Source organism: Delphinapterus leucas, chromosome 15 (assembly GCF_059928025.1).
Source record: "Delphinapterus leucas isolate spDelLeu-1000000601 "Yukka" chromosome 15, BTC_Dleu_Yukka2, whole genome shotgun sequence".
Taxonomy (NCBI): Eukaryota; Metazoa; Chordata; class Mammalia; order Artiodactyla; family Monodontidae; genus Delphinapterus; species Delphinapterus leucas.
The window spans coordinates 36,700,198-36,722,341 of record NC_143143.1 but is presented as its reverse complement, the minus strand read 5'-3'; the positions used below and the strand labels follow the sequence as shown (position 1 = coordinate 36,722,341).

General features: G+C 58.5%; 5 protein-coding genes and 3 non-coding genes across 9 annotated transcripts; 4 read left to right on the top strand and 4 right to left on the bottom strand.

The window, feature by feature from the left end:
• The first annotated feature begins 1,691 nt into the window (after positions 1-1,691).
• On the top strand, positions 1,692-4,375 carry NDUFB10 (NADH:ubiquinone oxidoreductase subunit B10). Its single transcript, XM_022594490.2, has 4 exons — positions 1,692-1,935; positions 3,279-3,417; positions 3,806-3,945; positions 4,211-4,375. Exons 1-4 carry the CDS (start codon positions 1,788-1,790, stop codon positions 4,312-4,314), a joined length of 531 nt encoding a protein of 176 aa, XP_022450198.1. The 5' UTR covers positions 1,692-1,787; the 3' UTR covers positions 4,315-4,375.
• Positions 4,376-4,631: 256 nt separating this feature from the next.
• Positions 4,632-6,446, bottom strand: RPS2 (ribosomal protein S2). Its single transcript, XM_022594491.3, has 7 exons — positions 6,246-6,446; positions 6,068-6,157; positions 5,819-5,926; positions 5,389-5,562; positions 5,149-5,308; positions 4,838-4,929; positions 4,632-4,745 (listed from the first exon to the last, which is right to left on the bottom strand). Exons 1-7 carry the CDS (start codon positions 6,429-6,431, stop codon positions 4,665-4,667), a joined length of 891 nt encoding a protein of 296 aa, XP_022450199.1. The 5' UTR covers positions 6,432-6,446; the 3' UTR covers positions 4,632-4,664.
• LOC115803804 (small nucleolar RNA SNORA64/SNORA10 family) lies at positions 4,996-5,122 on the bottom strand. The gene has a single exon (XR_004024595.1). It is a non-coding gene; the product is annotated as a small nucleolar RNA SNORA64/SNORA10 family (small nucleolar RNA).
• On the bottom strand, positions 5,632-5,765 carry LOC115803803 (small nucleolar RNA SNORA64/SNORA10 family). Its single transcript, XR_004024594.1, has one exon. It is a non-coding gene; the product is annotated as a small nucleolar RNA SNORA64/SNORA10 family (small nucleolar RNA).
• A 427-nt stretch (positions 6,447-6,873) lies between the features above and the next one.
• On the top strand, positions 6,874-11,521 carry RNF151 (ring finger protein 151). Its single transcript, XM_089896390.1, is given in 5 exon segments — positions 6,874-8,966; positions 9,295-9,391; positions 10,149-10,574; positions 10,576-10,604; positions 10,606-11,521. Coding segments are annotated over 5 exon segments (795 nt in total). The 5' UTR covers positions 6,874-8,757; the 3' UTR covers positions 10,640-11,521.
• On the top strand, positions 6,935-7,061 carry LOC115803815 (small nucleolar RNA ACA64). The gene has a single exon (XR_004024605.1). It is a non-coding gene; the product is annotated as a small nucleolar RNA ACA64 (small nucleolar RNA).
• Positions 11,522-11,743: 222 nt separating the features above from the next.
• On the top strand, positions 11,744-18,100 carry TBL3 (transducin beta like 3). 2 transcript variants are annotated; one of them, XM_089896385.1, is made up of 22 exons: positions 11,744-11,930; positions 13,434-13,485; positions 13,566-13,661; positions 13,748-13,795; positions 13,900-14,041; positions 14,131-14,215; positions 14,301-14,471; positions 14,556-14,631; positions 14,704-14,797; positions 14,883-15,064; positions 15,157-15,298; positions 15,399-15,457; positions 15,541-15,644; positions 16,033-16,267; positions 16,353-16,583; positions 16,657-16,727; positions 16,811-16,967; positions 17,047-17,105; positions 17,359-17,462; positions 17,558-17,629; positions 17,718-17,876; positions 17,960-18,100. In XM_089896385.1, the coding sequence occupies exons 1-22, from the start codon at positions 11,890-11,892 to the stop codon at positions 18,067-18,069; spliced, it is 2,490 nt and encodes an 829-aa protein (XP_089752511.1). In that variant the 5' UTR covers positions 11,744-11,889; the 3' UTR covers positions 18,070-18,100. The 2 variants fall into 2 exon arrangements, with proteins under 2 accessions (XP_089752511.1, XP_022450201.2); XM_022594493.3 differs by having other exon boundaries at positions 11,820-11,930; positions 16,120-16,267.
• A 153-nt stretch (positions 18,101-18,253) lies between these two features.
• On the bottom strand, positions 18,254-21,408 carry NOXO1 (NADPH oxidase organizer 1). Its single transcript, XM_022594495.3, has 8 exons — positions 20,745-21,408; positions 20,568-20,648; positions 20,312-20,387; positions 20,033-20,210; positions 19,714-19,895; positions 19,501-19,614; positions 18,804-18,921; positions 18,254-18,723 (listed from the first exon to the last, which is right to left on the bottom strand). Exons 1-8 carry the CDS (start codon positions 20,808-20,810, stop codon positions 18,456-18,458), a joined length of 1,083 nt encoding a protein of 360 aa, XP_022450203.1. The 5' UTR covers positions 20,811-21,408; the 3' UTR covers positions 18,254-18,455.
• Between the last annotated feature and the right edge of the window lie 736 nt (positions 21,409-22,144).

Sequence of the window (22,144 nt, the reverse complement as noted above, 5' to 3'; positions counted from 1 at the left end):
TCAGTAGTTGTGGCTTGTGGGCTCTAGAGTGCAGGATCAGTAGTTGTGGCACACGGGCTTAGTTGCTCCACGGCATGTGGGATCTTCCCAGACCAGGGCTCGAACCCGTGTCCCCTGCATTGGCAGGCAGATTCTTAACCACTACGCCACGAGGGAAGTCCCTGAAATCTCTTATTTTTTAATTCAAAGATTTTATGGTTATAAAGTTCTGTAATTGTAGAATCAGAGTTTTACAGGCCTAAGATATCTCTGCAGGTCTGTGGATTTTGCATCCCTGGTTGCTAAAATTCTATGCTACTAAAATCTACAATTCTTTGTTTTTGTCGTTATTTTTGAATGACAAAACTATTTTTAATACTTTCGGCTGAGTCCGGCAGGAAAAAAATCACTGGGAAGGGGTAAACCCCTCAGCCCAGAAATGGCCCCGGGGGAGAGGGGCTCCCTGAAGGAAGGAAGCACAGAAGTGACATGTTGCAGACTCAGGGCCAAAGGGAACACCCTCGGTGCTGGGCCTGGGAGCACACAGTGGGGGCTCCAGCCACACAGGCCAAGGGCCCGAGGGTCGGACATGGAGCCACAAAGTTGCTTGGGTTCCTCCCTCTCATTTGCCTTTTTCTGCTTCTGCTGCGTGATCTCTGAGTCCGTCTGCTGCTGGGTGGCAGCAGAAAGCCATCATCTGGGTGCTTTCCCTTAACTGAGTACTATACTCTGCTTTCTCATATTCCTCTGGTGGGTGAGCTCGTGCTGGTTACTGCGGGTCATGAGATGACTCCGGCCCACCTCCATTGGGTCCCCTTGTTCAGCCTGACATTGCAGGCCAATGTTATGATTAGTTGAGTGTGACAGTTTCTAAGAGTTCATGATTTGAAGATTTAAGGTTACTATGATTCTGGATTCTGTGCGTCCATAGAGTTAATGACTGACCCCAGCCTCTGGGCAGGAAGTGACCAGCACCCATCCTCCCTGGTGCTAGCCAAAGGGTGTGCCAGGTATGGAGATCACAGAGGGTGGCCAGTAGGGCCCTGGTCAGTGGAGCTGCCTCAAGGGCACAACAGTGCTCAGGGCCAGGATGGAACCCTCAGAACCAAAACAGAGTGCGCTGTGCCCAGGGTAGGAGCCACTTCTCCCTAGTCGTGGGGTGGGGAGGGGTGGGGGTGGAGAGGGGAAACCCTACCTCCTGTGCTGCCCCAGGCAGCCCCCTCTCCAAGCTCAGTGGCATCAGCCAGTCCATGAGGGGCCCTGGCAGACACAATGGAGCTCAGAGAGGGATGTAGGGAATGGACAATCCAGGAAGGCTTCCTGGAAGGGTACAGCCTTTGGCAGTTTGTGTTATCTGTTGACTTTGTTATTTGCTCTACCGGCCTGAGTTCTCCAGAAGAGCCCAGCTGTGTTCATCATTCTGCTCCCTGCTGCACTTGGCACGTGCCTACACGCCCTCCGAACTGAATGGTTTCCTTACTCCTGTGTCTGTCTCCCCTTAGAATGTAAATAGGAATCTGTTTCCTTCACCCCTGATACCAGCGCCCAGCACACAGTAGGCGCTCGTCGCGAGTGCAATGGCGCGGCGGTCCCATGCGGGGGCGCTCGCACTGCGAAGCATCTCCCGAGGCCACACTTGGGCAGGCGGGGTGAACTACAAGTCCCATGGTGCCTCGCGGGCGCAGTCGTCGTCCTGCGCAGGCGCGGCCGCTCTCCAGTTGTCCTCTGTGCGGGCGAACTAGGCCGCGGGACCGAGGCGGAGGCCGCGGGAGCGCGTCCGAGAGTCGAGGCTGCCGCGCGTCGCTGCCATGCCGGACAGCTGGGACAACAACGTGTACCCCGAGCCCCCGCGCCGCACGCCGGCGCCCTCGCCGCAGACCACTCTGACCAACCCTATCACCTATTTTACGAAGGCTTTCGACCTCCTCGTGGATCGGCCAGTGACCCTCGCGAGAGGTACGAGCCCCAGCCGGGCCTTGCGCCCCGGGGCCCCCCACCGCTCCCGGGCCCCCCGCACCCGTCACTCAGCCTGGATCCCCACTGCATCCCAGGCCTCACCTCTTGGGACGACCCCGCCACACACACACCAAGAGCCCTCACTGCTGTATGGCCCCTGCCGCCGTCCACGGACCCCTGGTCTCCGGCCTCGCTCAAATGTTAGGGGGCTGTTTGCTGATCGAAGTCATCTGCGTCCTGAGGCTTGTTAGATCCCACTCTCCCTGCACGCTTTGCATCCTGCGTTTTGCACAGTAGGCGGTCACAGAGGGCTGTTGAGGTACAGGGGTTCTCCCAACCCTTTGCATGCCTGCAAAATGGCCCGGGTGGTCATTGATGGCCGAGGCCCCTTCCACCCACGTGTGCTGTAACTTGCCCTCCGTGTGTGTCCACGCTTGAGAGCTGCCCAAATTCTGCCATCTCTGGTCCAAACTAGGTGAACGTTTTAAACCATCGTTGTCCAGTTTGTGGTTCAGCCATCTTGGTGGTGCAGCAGGCAGAGCATAATGCCCTTAGTCACTAGTGCCAGGCGATTCATCCATGCACCTAATTAATCAATCCATTCATTCAACAACAGAACATTTGGGGTGCATAGTATGCTCTGGTGGCTCTTTGTGGGGGGAGGAACCACCCCCACCCCACCCCACCCCGCCCCAAGGTCTGGAAAAAACAGTAGTGGATCTGCTTCCTCTTTTGTATAGCAGTTTTTTAGAAAGTGTTTTATATGTCTGGATGGATGAGATCTCACTAGGTCCAACTTGTTCATTTACCCATGGGGAAGTTGAGGCCGGAAGGTCAGCAGTAGCAGAACTGGGACTGGAATCCCTGCTGGTGGCTCCCTGTTGGGGCCTGTTTGCCTCCACAGTGGAATCCCCGTGCTCTGGCGGAGCTGGGCCGGCAGGAGGGACTGTAGCAGGGTGTGGGCTTGCAGAGAACAGGCTCTGAATCCTGCCATCTCTCAGAGCCTGGGTCTCCTCTCTGTAAATGAAAAGGACCTGCCCCCCATAGGGTTATCGTGGGGACAAAGTGAGTTAATGTATTATGCAACACAGGGTGGTTCCTGGCTTACAAGAAACTCTCCATAAACCGTAGACATTGCCATTTGTAGCCCAGTCCTTTCCAGGACTTTGTGCCAGCCCACACCTCTTCTTTGGGAGTTCAATTGCCAGTCTTTGTAAAAGCTGGGAACATTTGGGAAACCTGCCTCTTCCACGGCTTATGAGAAATACAAAGCTAAGAGCCCTTTCAAACTGTGGCTTCTCCAAACCAATAAGGCCTTTGGGCCTGGGGTTTTCTCTTTGCAGAGTTTATAGAGCGGCAGCATGCCAAGAACAGGTATTACTACTACCACCGTGAGTTCCGCCGCGTGCCGGACATCACTGAGTGCAAGGAAAAGGACATATTGTGCATGTTTGAAGCAGAAATGCAATGGAGAAGAGACTAGTAAGTCCTCCCCTTTGGGCTTCTGCTCTTAGTCAGTGAATACTACTGTGATCCCTGTGCAATGAGCATATTCCCTCCGGATGCCATGAGATGGTGGCCAACCCAGATCTAGGGGTGGAGAGGCCAGACCACAGGGCTCCCAGGCCCTGCCTTCATTTTACTTTCCCTGAGTACAGGGAATCCTTATAGACCTTAAGACCAGCGGTCCCCAACCTTTTTGGCACCAGGGACCAGTTTCATGGAAGAGTTTTTCCACGGGGTGGCGGTGGGGGGGGGTGGTTCAGGCAGTAATGCGAGCGATGGGGAGTGGCAGATGAAGCTTCGGTAGCGGTCCACGGCCCTGGGGGTTGGGGACCCCTGTTGTTCACCTTTCTCATTTTCCTTTCAGCAAAGTTGATCAGGAAATCGTCAACATTATCCAGGAAAGGCTAAAGGCCTGTCAGCAGAGGGAAGGTGAGAGCTACAGGCAGAACTGTACCAAGGAGCTGGAGCAGTTCACCCAGGTGGCCAAGGCCTACCAGGACCGCTGTGAGTCAGCTCCACCCCAGCCTGCCCCCAGCTACTCCTGCTTCTGCCACCTCACTTCCCAGTCCTCCTTCCAGTCTCCACAGAGCTGGGTACTAGACGTTTTGCTAATTAGCCCAATCTCTGGTGGTTGTAAAAGAAAACCACCTCACCTCATCCCTTATCTGCTCAATAACTTGTTTTAGCTGCCCGAGCCCTCCCTGCATGGAGAAAAGACCACAAATTCCCATCATGGCCTATGACTCCCCTCCCCATCTCTCTTTCCCAGATCATGACCTGGGGGCCCATTATTCTGCCAGGAAGTGCCTGGCAAAACAGAAGCAGAGGATGCTGGCAGAGAGAAAAGCCACCAAAGAGGCTGCTGCTGCCTGAGGCAGCTCGAGCCACCTCATGTGTCTGTCGCTGTTGCTAAAATAAAGAGTAATGGAATCTCTGTGGTGTCATCTTTAGCTCCCAACCTTGACACATTGATAAGCCTTATTCAGATTTCTCACCTTATTGGCCCCATTTCCCTTCCAAATTCAGCCACCACTGAACTTGAGAATAGGGAGTTCCCTGATGGTCCAGTGGTTAGGGACTCTGCACTTTCACTGCTGGGGGCCCAGGTTCAACCCCTGGTCGGGAAACTAAGATCCCACAAGCTTCATGGTACGCCCCCCCCCCAAAAAAAACAAGAGACAACTATAAACTAGCTTCATTCACTTTATTTTTCTTATAGAAAACTATGTGGTGGCTACAGCTGGAGCCTGGGTCCTCTGCACAGAAACTCTGGTGTGGGTCTTTACAAGATGATCAGTGAATTCCTAGAAAAACAAGAGGCTTTAGTTGTAACCAAATAGACTGCTACCCTTTGCTTTGCCCGGCCTGCCTAACAGGGTAGCGGGGCAGGCAGTACCTGATACGGAGACTTGGTGAACACTGTCTCTTTCCAGAGATCAGGAGTGAGATAACTGTAGGTCTTGGAAATGGCATCAAAAGTGGCCTTGGCTGAAAAAGGGAAAATAGGAGAGGATTAGTGAACTGACCTGAGATGAACCCCCAGTTATAGCAAGAAGCTGTCGCACTCCTAGGAACAGAGAGACCACTGTGGGCCAATCTGTCGTGCATTAGGAGAGCCTTCCTCTCTCTCTCAAAATACACCAACCACACAAAGAATGTGACTGAGCAGAGCTGAGAGAAGCCAGAGTCTACATGTGGGCCACCTACCGAAGTTGCCCAGCGTGGCAGTGCAGCCCCTGGCAGAGGTGTAGCAGTCGTCAATTCCAGCCATCATCAGTAGCTTCTTGGGCACAGGGGCTGAGACGATGCCAGTGCCCCTGGGGGCAGGGATGAGGCGCACCAGCACAGAGCCACAGCGACCAGTCACCTGGGAAGGGGTAGAGTCAGGAGATGGGCTGGAGAGTCTGCACCACTGCAGGCCCTGCCACGCACCACCATCCAGCCTACCTTGCAAGGGACGGTATGAGGCTTGCCGATCTTGTTCCCCCAGTAGCCTCGTCGCACGGGGACGATGGAGAGCTTGGCCAGAATGATGGCCCCACGGATGGCAGTGGCTACCTCCTTAGAGCACTTCACGCCCAAACCAACATGTCCGTTGTAATCCCCGATGGCGACAAACGCCTGCAAAGAGACTGACGTGGCTGGTGGTCCACTGCCCTTCATAACGTCAGTAGCCACCCACCGCACAGGGTCTGTTGTGCCCCTCAAGGAAAGACTGGCCACCAGGAGACCTATCTGAGATCCTGAGGAGATCCTTTCTCTCTCTCCCCATTACGAAAGTCACACCCATGAACACAAGCGCAACCATGCAGAGCTGAGAGAGTCTCACAAAAGTCTTTGATAGAAACAGCCTAGGAAAATAAGATAGCTGGGGTACCTTGAACCTGGTCCGCTGGCCAGCACGGGTCTGCTTTTGCACAGGCATGATCTTCAAAACCTCGTCCTTGAGAGATGCCCCCAAGAAAAAGTCAATGATCTCAGATTCCTACAAGAAAAAAATTTGTGACAAAACTTTAATAAAACCAAAGGTGGAGCCTAGAACCCCTCAATGTCCAACCAGTGACAAAGCTCCCTCGACCCCAGCTAGGCCAAGGCCCCACCCAAGAAAAAGAGAACCTATGTTTACCTTGATGGGCAAAGAAAATAGATAGATCTCCTCCAGGGACTTGATCTTCATGTCCTTGACCAAGCGGCCCAGCTTGGTGACGGGGAGCCACTGGAAGAGGAAAAGGCGCAGCAGGTGCCCAGGACCGCCTTCCCGGTGCCGTCCAAGGCCCCGCTTCACGCGCATAGCGCAGACCTACCTCCTTGTCCTCGGCCTTGCCTCCGCGAGCTCCGCGGCCTCGGCCCCGACCGCGACCCCGGCCCCGGCCCCGGCCCCGGACGCCGCTGCCGAAGCCTCCGCGGAAGCCACCACGGCTTCCCATGCCAGGGACCCCGGGGCCTCCGGGGCCTCCGGGGCCTCCCGCAGCACCGGCGTCATCCGCCATTTGCTAAAAAGAGTAACAAGAACCAGCCGGTCAGTGAAGCCCTGGCATCTACGGACACCTCGGACGCCCAGGCCGGGCTTCAGCCCCACAGCGCGGGCGCACCAGCCCGGACCCCGCCCGATGGCGGCGGATTCCCACCGCCCAGGCCCACCAGCCGCAGCTACTAACGCGAACACTCACGTGTTTTTACGGAAAAAAAGAAGGACGCCACCCCCAAAGGAGTCTTTATATAGCGCCAAGCGCCGCGAGATCTCGGCTGCCCCACCCCAATCGCTCTTGCGCCAAGGGCCTATAAAACGGCCTGTGATTGGCTCCGAGGGGCCCCGCCCCCGTCGAGCTCGGCGAGTGCCTGCGTGTCCGCGGCCCCGGAATCTGCGCGACTGGGACGCTGCTATAAGGGACAGCTCGGCCTGTACCTCGTCTTCTCCGGCTGCAGGTAGGTCTGTTCATTAGGTACTTCTGCCTGGCACTTTGCGGCGCTGTGGGGTGGTTGGGAGATCGGCGTTGGCTGAAAATCACCTGCGGCTTTGGCCGTGGCCGCAGGTGAGACTCGGCGCCCAGAGCCACCGGGGGCCACAGCTCACCGCCCGCTCCTCCGTGTGGGGAGGTGAAACCCAGGCCCCGACACGCGCCGCCGCTCCGGGCCCGGTTGCGGCCGCTCTCATGTTCCGGATTCTGGTACCTGATCCCTGATCTCGTCTTCTACCCTTAGGATACCTGGATGCTCAGAGCCTGAGGCCGACGCCGCCATGACCGGGGGGGGGAAGGGGGGGCTCTGCTTTCGTTTTTCAATAAAGCTGTTGATCTGATTCATCCGTGTGTGGGTGTTCTTGAACTCCCGACTACCATCCTGGAAAACGCATCTGCTGACGTGGGAACCGAGGTGTGCTGTGGAGGGAGACCTTTGTGGGACACCTTCCTGGCCCGCTCAACTCTGCTTTGGATGCCACGCAGGGGTAGAACCCGGTCTTGAAGGTTGGCAAGTGATTTCTAAGATCCCACCCTCTAAAAGCGGCAGAGCCAGGTTTGAAACCATATTATTTCTACCCATACCCCGTATCTTCTACATCAGCATGTAAAGTACCTTGAGCTTGAGGTGAGTCAGGCTGGATCAGCAAAACACTAACAAGAGTGAGAGTGTAAGACTTGCAGCTCAGAGGCTTGCAGTGGCTCCCTATTGCTCTCAGGAAAGGGTTAGGGCCTTTAGGATTTGATGAGCTCAACACTCAGTGGTATTGAAACTGCAGTTCACTGTTCTGTGCCTCACACATGGAAATTGGTTTCCCCACACCTTTCCTTATAGGCCTACCCAGGTGGTCAGCCTACCTGCTCTGGGAGGCTCTCCCACATGCTAGGTTCCTGCTGCAGTACCACGGAAATCTGGTCCTCACTCCTGGTTTGTACCCTGGAGCTAGCTCCATAGGTCTCTGATCCTAAGAGACCTGATGATGAGTCAATGTCTAAAGCCCCCTGAGCTCTTGGGGATCTGGCCACCTGGGCAGCCTATTTGAGGAAGGAGAGGGGAACAGTCCCTGCGCTACTGCTGGAGCCTCAGCTTTGAGGAAATAGCCCCTGGAAGCTTGGTTCCAGCCTTAGTGCTATTTGAAGATGGCTGTCAGCCACCCCCAAGGCAGAGGCAAGGCAGGGGCTCCAGAGACCTATCCCGGCTCTGGGGTGCCCTGTGACTCTTGAGAGGGGAGCAAGAGCCAGGTGGTGCCCTGGACCAGGGCTGTGATTGGCCTGAGCTGGACAATGCCACTGTGATGTCGGCCTGCTCCTGCTATGAAATGGAGGCTCCTGAGCCCCAGCGGTCAGTGGAGCTGCCATCCAGAGATCATGGTGAGCATTTAGACCTGTCCAGAGCTGGACCCCATTCCTCACTAAGATGATGTGCACAGTGGGGTACAAGCTCCCAAATAGGACACGGAAACCTTTCAGAGGGCTCTGGCCAAGTCTTTTTTTTTTTAAATAGTATTTATTTATTTGGTTGCACTGGGTCTTAGTTGCGGCTCACGGGCTCCTTAGTTGAGGCTTGAGAACTCTTAGTTGCAGTATGCATGTGAGATCTAGTTCCCTGACCAGGGATCAAACCCGGGCCCCCTACATTGGGAGCACAGATTCTTATTCACTGCGCCATCAGGGAAGTCCCTCTGGGCAAGTGTTAACTCCAGGCCAAGGCCAGCTTCTACAGCTGGAGGTTGGTAGTCATGGGGGGGTCTTGACCCTCACCACTGTCGCCTCATAGTGGGCGCTGACCCAGCCCTCCACTTGGGGCTCTCATGTGGCCCACCTCCCACCCAAAGCTTCCTGGGGTCCTTCTCTGGGCATGTGGAGTGGGGAGCCAGATCCTGGTCCCAGCCAGGCCCTAATGCTGGCCTGGCCTTTGCAGAGTGGCGGGTATGATCTCAACCTCTTCACCAGCCCTCCCGACTGCAACTTCCTGTGCTCTGTCTGCCATGGAGTTCTCAAGAGGCCGATGAGGTTGCCATGCAGCCACATCTTCTGCAAGAGGTGCATCCTCCCGTGGCTAACCAGGTGCTACTGGGCACCCAAAAGGCTGGGAGGGCAGGGGTGGGGCTGGGAGCCATTCCTGGGGCCCAGAACAGAGAGGAAGGTCAGCCAAGCACTGGGTCATGACGGCCATAAAGTTCAGCTGCCAAATCTCCTGGGACACTAATGTATGTGACTCTGGTCACCCTGTGGTATCTGCAACCCTTAGCCCCAGCCTCAGAGCTGAGAGCTCCCTATAATGCCCTCTTATGTCTCTTCCAGCTAAAGAGAAGGAGGGACCACCAGGGGAGGCATGTTGCTGCCACTTGCTCTCCTCCCACTCCCAATAATCACCCCCACTCATGTCTCCTAGGCAAAAGACCTGTCCGTGTTGCAGGAAAGAGGTGAAACAGAAAAAGATGGTCCATGTGAATAAACTCCGGAAGATCATTGGCCGCCTGGAAGTCAAGGTAGCTCAAAACACCCACTCCCACCACCCTACCCTCCTCACCCCTGTAGGGGTGGGGAGCAGAGCCAGGAGAGGGGTTGAAAAGAATCCCATTCTCAGAACTGAGAGTTTCTACACCAACAGACTGCCCTCCTTGAGGTCATCAGACTTGGCTGAATTTGAGTCACTTCTCTACCACTTACTTGCTGGGTGACTTTGGGCATGTTACCTAACCTTTCAGTAGCCCCAGCTGTAAAATGGGGATTATAGAGAATGGAGTGTCTGTTGTGCTGCCTATTACTCTCCAGCCCCGTAGTTTTATAGATGGGGAAATTGAGATTTTTTTTTAAAAAACCTGACTGGGCAGTTCCCTCATGGTCTAGTGGTTAGGATTCAGTGCTTTCACTGCCATGGCTCAGGTTCAATCCCTGGTCGGGGAACTAAGATCCCACAAGCCACACAGTGGAACCAAAAAAAAAAAAAAAAACTGGCATACAAACAATCCACCAGACCAACCCAACCGTGTAACTCTCTGTTCTCTAAACCTCAGGTCCTGCCCCCCCTCTCAGAGATTTAGATTTTTCCCACCTCCAAGCATTTGCTCCACTGTTTCCCTCTCTCCACCAAGCCAGTGGTACATAAGAGCTTGGGAGGCTCCCAGTTCAGTGGTTCCTGCTCAGTGGAATGCCATGGATGGGGGATTCTATGGGGGGCAGCCGGCTCATGGCTGGCAGTGCCTCACCTGGTTTGGCTCACACGATGCTCTCCTCCACCCCCAGTGCAAGAACGCCGAAGCTGGCTGCCTGGTGACGTGCCCCCTGGCCCATCGGAAGGGGCACCAGGACTCATGCCCTTTCGAGCTGATGGCCTGTCCCAACGAGGGGTGCACATCGCGGGTGCCTCGTGGGAACCTGGCCGAGCACCGGCAGAATTGCCAGCATGGTGCCCATCAGCGCTGCCCCCTGGGCTGCGGGGCCACCCTGGGCCCGGCAGAACGCGCAAGCCACAACTGCTACCGTGAGCTGCGCAAGGCCTGGTGCCAGCGCCAGGAGCGCAGCCGGACCCTGGTGCTGTGTCTGCTACGGCGCATGCGCAAGGTGTACCGGTCTGCCAACCTCATCCGCCGGCAGCTGGCCCAGCTCGGAGAGTTACTGGAGGAAGATGACGCCCTGCTCTTGGGCGCCCCGCAAGAGGAGGCTGAGACCCCCCCCAGAAGGCAGTATTGGGGCTGAGATGTGGGGGGCCCAGGGCCAAGCTACCTTGTAAATAGAGGAGTAAATAAACGCAGAGCCCCGGCCTGGCCGCCTCACCACCGCTGTGCTTGCTGGCCTCACGCCTTCCCCTCCAGGCATTACTCACCTCATCTGAAAGGGACATCTTGGCCTGTTTCCCTGAACCTTTCCAAGGTCTTTCCCACTAGTTCTTCACACTGGCTCACCGGCTTCTGTGGTGTCTCCCAAGTGCCTAGAACAGTGCTTTGCACGTGGAATGTGCTCAATCAATATTTGAACGACTCTGAAATCACCCGATTTATTAATTTACCTGCGTTATTTCTCATACTATACCGGAAGCCCTAAGGCAGAGCCCGATTCACAAGCTGTATCTGCTAACTCACCACACCTGACCACTCTTGCCCCAAATCCCAGAATGCCAAGGGGGCAGGAGTCTTGGGATTACTTTAGTAAACATTTCCTACGAATACCTTTTTTGCTTTTTTTTAATACATTTATTTATTTATTTATAAATAAAGATGCGCACAGCCTTTTGCTGCGGCGAGCCGGGTCTACTCTTCTTGCGGTAAGTGGGCGTCTCATTGCAGTGGCTTCTCTTGTTGGAGAGCACGGGCTCTAGGCGCACAGGTTTCCGTAGTTGTGGCTTGCGGGCTCTAGAGCGCAGGCTCAGTAGTTGAGGCGCAGGGGTTTAACTTTAGTTGGTCTGCAGCATGTGGGTTCTTCCCGGACCAGGGTTCGAACGCATATCCCCTGCAGTGGTAGGCGGATTCTTAACCACTGCGCCACCAGGGACGTTCCCGAATACCTTTTTAAATGTCCAGTAAGGGCTTCCCTGGTGGCGCAGTGGTTGAGAGTCCGCCTGCCGATGCAGGGGACACGGTTCGTGTCCCGGAGTAAGATACCACGTGCCGCGGAACGGCTGGGCCCGTGAGCCATGGCCGCTGAGCCTGCGCGTCCGGAGCCTGTCTCCCGCAACGTGAGAGGCTCGCGTACCGCAAAAAAAAAAAAAAAAAAAAGTCCAGTAAAACGACAGGCAGCTAGAGACCCCAGCACACTGCCAGTCGACCCCAGCCGCTTCCACGTTGTTCTACAGCCCGCCCTCGAGGCCGGAAACGCCTCTGCCATCTTCCGCTTCCTGACGCCGCTCCGCTGCCCTCAGCAAAGATGTCGCCGAGGCCGTAGCGCTGGTGACGTCACAGTAGTTGCCGGCGGTGACGCCATCCCCCGGCGCCGACAGTGTGGTGTCGCGCCCAGGTCTCCTTCACGCGGCGGCGGCGGCAGCGGCGACATGGCGGAGGCGGCAGCCGGAGTGGGCCGCTTCAAGTCCAAGTGAGCCGGGGCTCCGCCGGGGAGGGAGCCGGCTTCGCTGCCGGAGTAGCGAAGGCGCCTGGCGTGGGTCCTGCACCCATTTGGGGAGGGGGTGAGGGCTGGATACGGACAGGCCCGCGGCGTCCTCGCGGGAGAGCCGGCACTGACTGCTCTCGGAGGGCGGGCACTGGAGTCCCACCGGGTGCAGCTGGCTTCCGCTACTTAAACTTGGAGCCGGTTTGGGGAGGGGGAGGGGGACAAGAAATCCGAGAGAGGGAGGAAGGGGCGAACTGAGCACAGGTCGAGGCTGGTCCTGGACGGGAGCGGGACTCCCCAGCGCTCAGGTAGCAGGAGAAGAACCACCTCTGGGGCAGGCGGCCTGGGGGGTTTCATCTGCTGTCCCTCTTCTCCGGGGAGCAGGAAGAGAGGTCAGGAGATGGGCTGGTCCTCCGTGGCCAGGAAGCTCTCAATCCCGTGCTTTTTCAACCCCCACACTTACGCTGAACATCTAAGTGCTCAGTGCCCGGGACCAGACACACTCAGCCTCGCCCTGTGCAGCAGTCTGGTGGGATAAACATATTAAGCAAATCGTTTCTATCAGGGCCTGTGACACGCATTAGCAAGGGGTAGCCCTGATGCCGAGACCATCTGTTGGATGGTCGAGTGGGTTCAGGGGGGCTCCGTTTCATCTTGGCTGTCAGGCTTCCTCCAGCGGAGTCATCCAGGCACCTTTGAAATTCGGGAAGAGAGACCCGGGCCACATACAGGGAACAGCCCATGTGAACACAAAGAGTCAGGAGACACCCCTCGAGGCAGGGTCTCGTAAACGTGTAAGGAGAGTAGAGGACTTTAAGGCAGGGTGATGACATGAACAGAGTTATGCTCTAGAAGGCCTCTCTGGGAGCAGGGTTTGAGAGAGTGATAGGGACCAAATGAAGAGGCTGGAGCAGCTCCCCGGAGAGGAGAGTGCAGTGGCTTGGACCAGCATGGAAGTAGCCAAGAGGGAGGGGAGAGGACAGCGACACCTTTGCTGAAATGAGAATCTGCTCAGAGAGTGAGATGGAGGAAGGAGCCGGGCTTGGGGAAAGAGCAGGCTGGACCTCAGGGATGAAAGTGTTGAGGAGGATGTTGAAGAGGATGTTGCTCTGGGCTGGTACCCAAGCCTGGCCTCTCATGGCCAGCAGGGGGCCCCCAAAGCCTGGCTTCCTCCATACCCGGGGAGTCTGGGAAGACTTGGACTGCCCTGGGACCCGTGTGGATCACGGACCAGCCCAGGGTCCCAAATCTTCTGTAACATGGGGGTACCAACACCCATCTCACAGTACAGCTGAGAGAGTTAAAGAAAGGAACAGTAGAAGAGCTCGTCACTCTTCCTCCCTCATGCCTCCTGCATCCCTGCTGCTACCCAGGAACTCCTCAAGGGCAGGGCCCTATTGGGTTGATCTCTAGGGGATCACCTAGCGCAGGGCTGGGCACTGAGGACCAAGGGGTGGGTGGTTCACTCTCTCCCCGTCTCTCCTCCAGCTATGCTGTCGAGCGCAAGATCGAGCCTTTCTACAAGGGCGGGAAGGTGCAGGTACTGGCCTAGGGGAGCAGAGTGGTGGGGCAGGCAGGGGCTGAAAAGTGTTACCTTGACTGAGACCCCTTTGTCACTAGCTGGATCAGACTGGGCAGCACCTCTTCTGTGTCTGTGGCACCAGAGTCAACATCCTGGATGTGGCCTCGGGGACTATGCTGCAGAGCCTGGAGCAGGTGAGGGCGGGGGAGGGTCAGGGTAAGGGGCTGGTGTGGGGGGCAGCCTATTCTCATGGCACCCCGTGCATTCACTCTCGCCCCAGGAGGACCAGGAGGACATCACTGCCTTTGATCTCAGCCCCGATGACAAGGTATATGGGACCGGGACAAGAGATGGGCTCTGGTACCTCCCAACCAGAGTTGATGAGGATGGCGTCCATGCCTCTGCCCCCAGCTGAACTGCGTGCTCCCCCAGGTGCTGGTGACAGCCAGCCGGGCACTGCTGCTGGCTCAGTGGGCCTGGCAAGAGGGCAGCATCACCCGCCTGTGGAAGGCAATACACACAGCCCCTGTGGCCACCATGGCCTTCGACCCCACCTCCACACTGTTAGCCACAGGTAGGACCCCGGCTGGGTAGAGGGAGCGGCTAGAGCCAGGCAGGGGGCTTTGGGCATACAGCCCCCGCACCTCGAATACATTCCCACAGGCGGCTGTGATGGGGCCGTGCGTGTCTGGGATGTCGTGCAGCACTATGGGACACACCACTTTCGGGGCTCACCGGGTGTCATACAGTGAGTAGGGGTGGCGGAGGGCGGGTGGGTGGGGCGTCACAGTCAGGGTGGCATAGCTCACCAGCCCCACCCCACCTGCCTGCAGTTTGGTGGCCTTCCACCCGGACCCCGCACGCCTGCTCCTATTCTCCTCAGCCGCAGACACCAGCATCCGCGTGTGGTCGCTGCAGGACCGGTCGTGCCTGGCCATGCTGACTGCCCACTACAGCGCTGTCACTTCTCTGACTTTCAGTGCCGATGGTCACACCATGCTCAGGTCAGTGGCCAGCTACCCAGGCCTTGGCAGGAAAGGGACGGCCACAGCTGAGACTTGGGAACTGAGGTGGCTGTTTCCCCCCAGCTCAGGCCGTGACAAGATCTGCATTGTTTGGGACCTGCAGAGCCTCCAGGCCACAAGGACCGTGCCGGTGTTTGAGGTGGGGCGCCAGGGCCATTGAGTGGGGCGGGGTGGGATGCGGGGCTGCCACCTCTGACCTGCTCGTCCTCAGAGTGTGGAGGCTGCAGTTCTGTTGCCAGAGGAGCCGGCGCCGGAGCTGGGTGTGAAGTCTGCGGGCCTGCACTTCCTGACAGCTGGCGACCAAGGTGGGTGGGGCCAGGCCAGGGCGGGCAGCAGGGGTAATGGAGGCCTGTGGATCCGTGAGTCCCAGCGGCCCTTGTCCCCACACAGGCACGCTGCGCGTGTGGGAGGCGGCCTCTGGGCAGTGTGTCCATGCACAACGGCAGCTGCCAGGCCCTGGGCGGGAGCTGACCCACTGCACCCTGGCCCGAGCCGCTGGCCTGCTCCTCAGCGTCACTGCTGACCACAACCTGCTTCTCTATGAGGCCCGCTCCCTGCAGCTGCAGAAACAGGTGAGCAAGCACTGCCCCTGCTCGGCCCACAGCCCAGGATGCCAGCCCTCCACTCACACAGGCCCTGGCCTGTGTCCCTCCTGCCCCCACAGTTTGCCGGCTACAGTGAGGAGGTGTTGGACGTCCGGTTCCTCGGGCCCAAGGACTCCCACGTTGTGGTGGCCTCTAACAGCCCCTGCCTGAAAGTGTTTGAGCTGCAGACGTCCGCCTGCCAGATTCTCCACGGCCACACAGGTGAGGGCGCCAGGCCAGCGCCCCCGGACTTCACCCAGGACTGGATTGCCCCGCTTTGCCATAGCTGTTCTCTAGCCATTTCTTCTCCACCTTTTTCTAGATATTGTCCTGGCCCTAGATGTGTTCCGGAAGGGGTGGCTCTTCGTTAGCTGTGCCAAGGTGAAGCACCACGAGAGGTATGGGGGACAGGGTCCTGGGTCAGGAAGCCCAGCCCAGCCTCTCCTCACCCATCCCATCCCCAGGATCAGAGCATCTGCGTCTGGAGGATGAACAAGGCAGGCGAGGTGGCCTGTGTGGCTCAGGGCTCTGGACACACACACAGCGTGGGCACCATTTGTTGCTCAAGGTAGTGGTTCAGGGCTGGGGTCCGGGGTGTCACGGAGGCAGAGGCGGGTTTTGCCTTGCTCTCTGAGTCTCCAGCCTAGGAATGTGGACTAGAGAACAGGGGCTGGGGCATCCTCAGATGCCACTGTAGGAGGCTCCTGAGAAGTGATCTTAAGGTTGTGTGGATAAAAGGGGAGGGGTGTTAGACCAGGGACAATGAAACTAAGCAGCATCCAGGGGGAGAGGGTGCTCTTTAGGCCTGGGGCTCCCATTGTTGGGACCAAGTCCCCAGGTTTGACAGCACTGAGGGCAGGCAGTGCAGACTCGAGTGGAAGCAAGTGGTGCCAGAGGTGTTAAGGCGGTGGCACATTAGTTCACATTCCGGGACAGTCTTTCTGGTTTGGACCAAGGTCTGACAGGCTTGAGCTGTGGTGTGCTGCAGACAGGGCTGGCCAGGGCTCAGCAGGTGTCTCCCCCTCCCCCAAATCGGGCCTCAGGCTGAAGGAGACCTTCCTGGTGACGGGCAGCCAGGACTGCACTGTGAAGCTGTGGCCCCTCCCCGAAGCCCTGCCATCCAAGAGCACAGGCCCCGATGGTGGACCTGTCCTCCTACAGGCCCAGGCCACGCAGCACTGCCACGACAAGGTGACCGCACGCAGCACACAGGTGGGGTCGTAGCAGGGGCCTTGCTGGGATGGGGATCTGAGCTGCTGCCTGCTCCCACCACCAGGACATCAATAGTGTGGCCATCGCCCCCAACGACAAGCTGCTGGCCACGGGGTCACAGGACCGCACGGCCAAACTCTGGACCCTCCCACGGTGCCAGTTGCTGGGCGTCTTCTCGGGCCACCGGCGTGGCCTCTGGTGTGTCCAATTCTCGCCCATGGACCAGGTGTTGGCTACGGCCTCGGCCGATGGCACTGTCAAGCTCTGGGCACTGCAGGATTTCAGCTGCCTCAAGGTAAGCCTCCCTCAGCCCAGGCCTGGCCCCCTACCTGGTGACACCTCACACCTCCCCTCTCCCCACCCTGCAGACGTTTGAGGGACATGATGCTTCTGTGCTGAAGGTGGCATTTGTGAGCCGCGGCACACAGCTGCTGTCCAGGTGAGTGGGTGAGGGCGGGGCAGGGTTAGGGGTGAGCTAGGGGCAGGCCCCAGGGCTGAGCCCCCTCCCAATCCTGAACACAGCGGCTCTGATGGGCTTGTGAAGCTCTGGACCATCAAGAACAATGAGTGTGTGAGGACGCTGGACGCCCACGAGGACAAGGTCTGGGGTCTGCACTGCAGCCGGCTGGATGACCATGCCCTCACCGGCGCCAGCGACTCTTGCGTCATCCTCTGGAAGGTGTGTGGCCTGGGGTGGGGTGGGGGGACAGTGGGCAGGACAGCGTGGGTGTGCCAGTCTGACCCCAGTCTGACCCCAGGATGTGACCGAGGCGGAGCAGGCAGAGGAGCAGGCCAAGAGAGAGGAGCAGGTGGTCAAGTGAGTTGGGGGTCTCCACCCAACCCCTCACGGCAAGTCCGATGCGTTAGCATCACCCCCGCCCCTTGGAGTAGGGCACATTGGCGTCCCTTCTCTCTATAGCTTGGGGAAACCAAGGCTCGGAGCAGCAACACAGCTCACCCCCAGCGGGTGCTCAGGCCCGGGCTGCAGACTCCTCAGCCAGCCTCTGATGGCTCTGCCTTCAGCCCTAGCCAGGTCCCCAAGTGGTCCTGTTCCCTCCTTCCCCCACCAGGCAACAAGAACTGGACAACCTGCTCCACGAGAAGCGATACCTGCGGGCGCTGGGCCTGGCCATCTCTCTAGACCGGCCCCACACTGTGCTGACTGTCATCCAGGGTCAGTGCTGCCTCGGGCCAGACAGGCGGCAGGGGTAGTCTCTCGGGTCCGTGGTGCCCCTTCCCCAGAGCTCAGTCTCCTCTCTCCTCCCGTAGCTATCCAAAGGGACCCTGAGTCCTGCGAGAAGCTGGAAGCCACGGTGCTCCAACTGCGGCGAGACCAGAAAGGTCTGGGGCAGGCAGGTCGGGGCTGGATGGTGCCTAGTAAGGCTGGGGTGGCCCAGCAGGCAGGTCTGACGGTCCCCATCACCCACAGAGGCCTTGCTGCGCTTCTGTGTCACGTGGAACACCAACTCACGGCACTGCCACGAAGCCCAGGCCGTGCTGGGCGTGCTTCTGCGGCATGAGGCCCCGGAAGAGCTGCTGGCCTACGACGGTGTGCGGGCCTCACTTGAGGCCCTGCTGCCCTACACTGGTATGTAGACCCAGCCCCAGGTGGGCGCAGGGGGCCGTCCAGCCAGACGACTCCTACCCTGATCGCCTGCTGTCCTCCCCCAGAGCGGCACTTTCAACGGCTCAGCCGGATGCTGCAGGCAGCCACCTTTCTGGACTTCCTATGGCACAACATGAAGCTGCCCACCCTCCCCGTGGCCCCCGCGGCCCTCTGAAACCCACCAAAACATGTACTTTGCTATCTCAGTTCCCTGTGTCTGTCTGGGCTTTGTCTCACCCCAGGTCCTGGACCACTGCCTGGGCCAGCCCGAGGCTGGGCCCACCAGCCAGCCCTGCCCCCACACTTTGGCCCAAGATCCCCCAGTCCCTGCCCCTCAGCACAGACACTGGGTGGGGGTCAGTCAGGAGAACTTTACTCAGAAGACAAGGGAGAGTGTAGTCTCCTTGCCCCACCAGCCAGGGAGTCCCACCCTCAACTGCGCATCCCACAGCCCTGAGGCTGATGTGGCTGGCAGCCACCATCCTTGGGGTCTGGAGCCTCTGGCCTGCCGCTCCAGCTGTGGGGTGCACAGCGAAGCCCTCCACAACATGCCACACACTCTCAAGGGGGTCCATGACACCCTGGGTACTGCTCCAGTGCCTTACGGGTGATGGTGCAGCAGCAGCTCTGAATGGCACTCCGAGATGGTCGGGCAGGCACGGTAGGCGGCAGGGTCGTGGCCTGGGGGGACTTGGGGGAGCTTTGGGCCTCGCCCTCCCTGTCCTCACCACCATCTACCCTGAGGTGGAGCCATGGTCCGCTGAGGAGTGTGCCCAGCCCGTCAGGCTGCAGTATTGCAGCTGGGAGAAGACCAGTACGGCCTCGGAACCTGCGGGGGAGGGCGGGGTTTGGTTAGCACTGGGCCCTTCCTCTGTTAGACTGGGCCCACCAGAGCCCCACCCCACGCACCTGCACAGCCACCAACCACAGTCTGATGTTTCCAGCACACGCACGCGTGCCCCTGTGGTCACAGACAGCTCATCGGCTTGGCTGCTCTCGTAGGCATGGGAAGCACAGAACTGGTACCCTGGGAACGGATCCTTGGTGGTCACCACAGAGGCCAGGGCCCCACCTCTTAGTCCCTGCATCATCTCCTGCTGAATCACCACCTCCGGGCTTCCCTGGTAGCGCAGTGGTTAAGAATCTGCCTGCCAATGCAGGGGACACGGGTTCGAGCCCTGGTCCAGGAAGATCCCACATGCCGCGGAACTAAGCCCATGTGCCACAGCTCCTGAGCCTGCACTCTAGAGCCCATGAGCCACAACTACTGAGGCCCATGCACCTAGAGCCCGTACTCCACGACAAGAGAAGCCACTGCAATGAGAAACCTCTGCACCGCAAGGAAGAGTAGCCCCTGCTCGCTGCAACTAGAGAAAGCCTGTGCACAGCAACGAAGACCCAATGCAGCCAAAAATAATAAGTAAATTAAATTTTAAAAAAAACCCAGTGGGGCTCCGCCTCACTGTGGGGACCAAGCACACAGTACAGGGCCACTGGTACCCCCTGGTCGTCCCATGGCCTCATTCCCCTGGCTTGCGTGCTTGTGACTCAGCTTTGCCGAACACAGCCCCGTGGTGGTGGGTGTGGGGAGGAGGGTTAGTCTCACCACTGCTCCCTAGGGACCATTCCCCATCTCGTCCCTGGCCCAGGGCCAGCTCTTCCAAGTAGGGAGCAGGAAACCATGCCATCTGCTGGTCCTCATTCGCCACCAGCCACCAGCCTGTGCCCAAGATAAGGGCAGGGGGTGTTTTAGTTCCTGAGGCCCACTGGCATCCCAGGGGGCAGAAGGGTGTGTCCCCAGATTCCCACCCAGGCCCACCTGAGGGGTGTCGCAGCAGCACATCTAGGGCCTCCTGGGCCCGAGCATGGAAGGGCTGGCCCCATGTGTCCTGGGTGCTGAAGGGCTGCAGACAGTGCAGGCTCTGAGCCTCCTGGCTGCGGATGGCAGGGCTGCCCGTGGGGCCTGGCAGGGGCTCTTGCGGGGCAGGCAGGATCACCAGGCTGGTGAGGGTGCAGGTGAGAGGTGGGATGTCCATCTGTCCAGCCTCTAAGCGTCCCCTCATTGGCCCTTCCTCCACCCCGCCTCCCCCATATTCCAGATGTTTCTGCTGGCAGAGAGTTGGGGGTGGGTCAGGCACCTGCCAGCTGGCAGCACAGGCTCCAAGTCCATGGGTTGTGGTGCAAAGAAGCCAGTGAGCACCGGGCTGTGGGTCACACGCTCCCCTGCCGCCAGCAGCGCCCTTGAGTAGGTCTCCAGCAGCTGCAGGCGTGCCAGGCCTCGGCCAGTGTGGCCCCAGTGCACCAATAACGATGCATCTGTGGGCAGGATAGGGACTGACCGTGAGACACACACCCCAGGGCTCCCCACATCAGACTGCTGCCTCCCCCGCCCCTCCTGGGATCCTTGCTGGCCTGACCTGTAAGCTTGGGGAGAATGCGGTCAGATCTCCGCAGCAGACCCGCCTCCACTGGAAAAGTCTCCTTGAGGGTTTTCTGAGGGCGAGAAGGGGCATGTCAGTCTCCGAGGGCCCACTGTTCCCCTGGGAGGGCGGGGGTCCCTTTCCAGGATCTTAGGGGCTGGAAGCCCGAGTGGGCACAAGGGCAGGCAATGGGGGGTGGTCACGGGTGGGTCATGCAGTTGGGGGAAGTCAGGGTGGCTCCAAACTCACTCACATGGAGTCTCCTGAACTCCTCCCAGCTTCTTCGTGCGAAGGTGTCGCTGTCATCCGACCAGCACACGGAAAAGGCGAACGTCTGTTAGATGAAATAGGTTGGGGGCTTCTTGGAGGCGCTAGGCCAGGAACTCCCTCCCTCTCCCTTGGGGCTGGCAGGGGTCCCATCAGTCCCGACCTGGAGCCTGTCTGTCTGTACCAGAGCTGCCCCGCTCACAGACACCGGGTGCCGGGGGCCTGCCATGGCTGTGGCTTCCCCAGATCTCCGTCACAGATTTCTGGAATCTGTCGGGTGTGGTCAAGCGTCCCACTGCCTCCCTGCCTACGTGGGGAGGAGGGGAGGCCTCAGGTACCCAGAAGACTGTTTGGAATTCCCCGGCGATGCCCCAGACCTGCCACGTCCTTGCTGCACTTCCCTGCCTGTGACTGGGTCCTTCACAGCTTCCTCACCGCACCCCTAGCCTGTAGAGGGGCAGGAGCACAGGGCTTCTGTGGGAAGCAAAGAAAGAGTGGAGGGGCTGGGGCTGGGACTGCGGCCTGAGGCCCTCCTGCTGGAGTCTGGCCGTGGGTGGAGGAGGAGGAGAAGGAAGAGCCATCAAAGTGCCGCCAGGCCTGGCCACACCTCCCGGCTCTCCCACACCCTGTGTAGTGCTGAGATCGGTCAGAGCCACCTGCTGGGTGTGCCCTTTGGCTCTTTGAACTCCCTGGGGAGCTAACTGCAGTTGTCATCAGGAACCAGTGACCCAGTGTTAAAGGCTTTAAGTGCTTTGTTTGGCTTAATCCTCACATTGGAGGAAAGGTCTCCATAATGTCCCCAAATCACAGAGGAGGAAATTTGTGTTAAATGGATATTAACTGTCAGGGTTTTTTTCTTTATGTGCTGGGGAGAGGCGGACGTCACAGTTTTACCCCATAGGTTCCCCTGTGGTGGAGAGACTTGGGGCAGGATGAAGAGGGTCCATCTCTAGTCACCAGCGCTTGGGGGATGGGGGAAGTGGTGACTAGGACTGTTTTGAGAGCCATCTCTGAATTCATGATTTATCATAGTTTGCTGTAAACACAGCCTCTGAGATCAAGAGTGACCATCCCCCCACTAACTGGGGTGGTGAAGGGAAGGCCCTAGAATCCCCAGGCAGGTGGTGTGCCCAGGTGCCCCACATCTCTGGACTGCTTCCTTATAGGGGAGATTTTTGGAGCCCCATCCAACCCTGGCACACAGTGGTTCTTCCCCCTGTTGGAGCCACCAGCTCTGTGTTGAGACTCCCTCTACCCCAAGCCCTCGAGGGAGGGGTCAGCCTCTATGGCATCCCTCCAGGAAACCACTCTGGCCTTGACAAAAGGCCTTTGTATATCTGTCTAACCAGTGGCTCTCTCTGAAACCTTCAAACCTTCCCTAGTCTTGGCCCAGGCAATGAACACCTGTGGACATAGGCCTAATTTTTGCAAAGTGCCTTCAGCCCAGCTGTCACCTTGCCAATCTCAGTGGGGGCCACTGGCCTGGTAGGGTACAGGGTGGGACAGATCCTGCTCCCTTGGAAGACAGAGGAGAGAAGGGGGAGAAGGGCCAGCTTACTCACA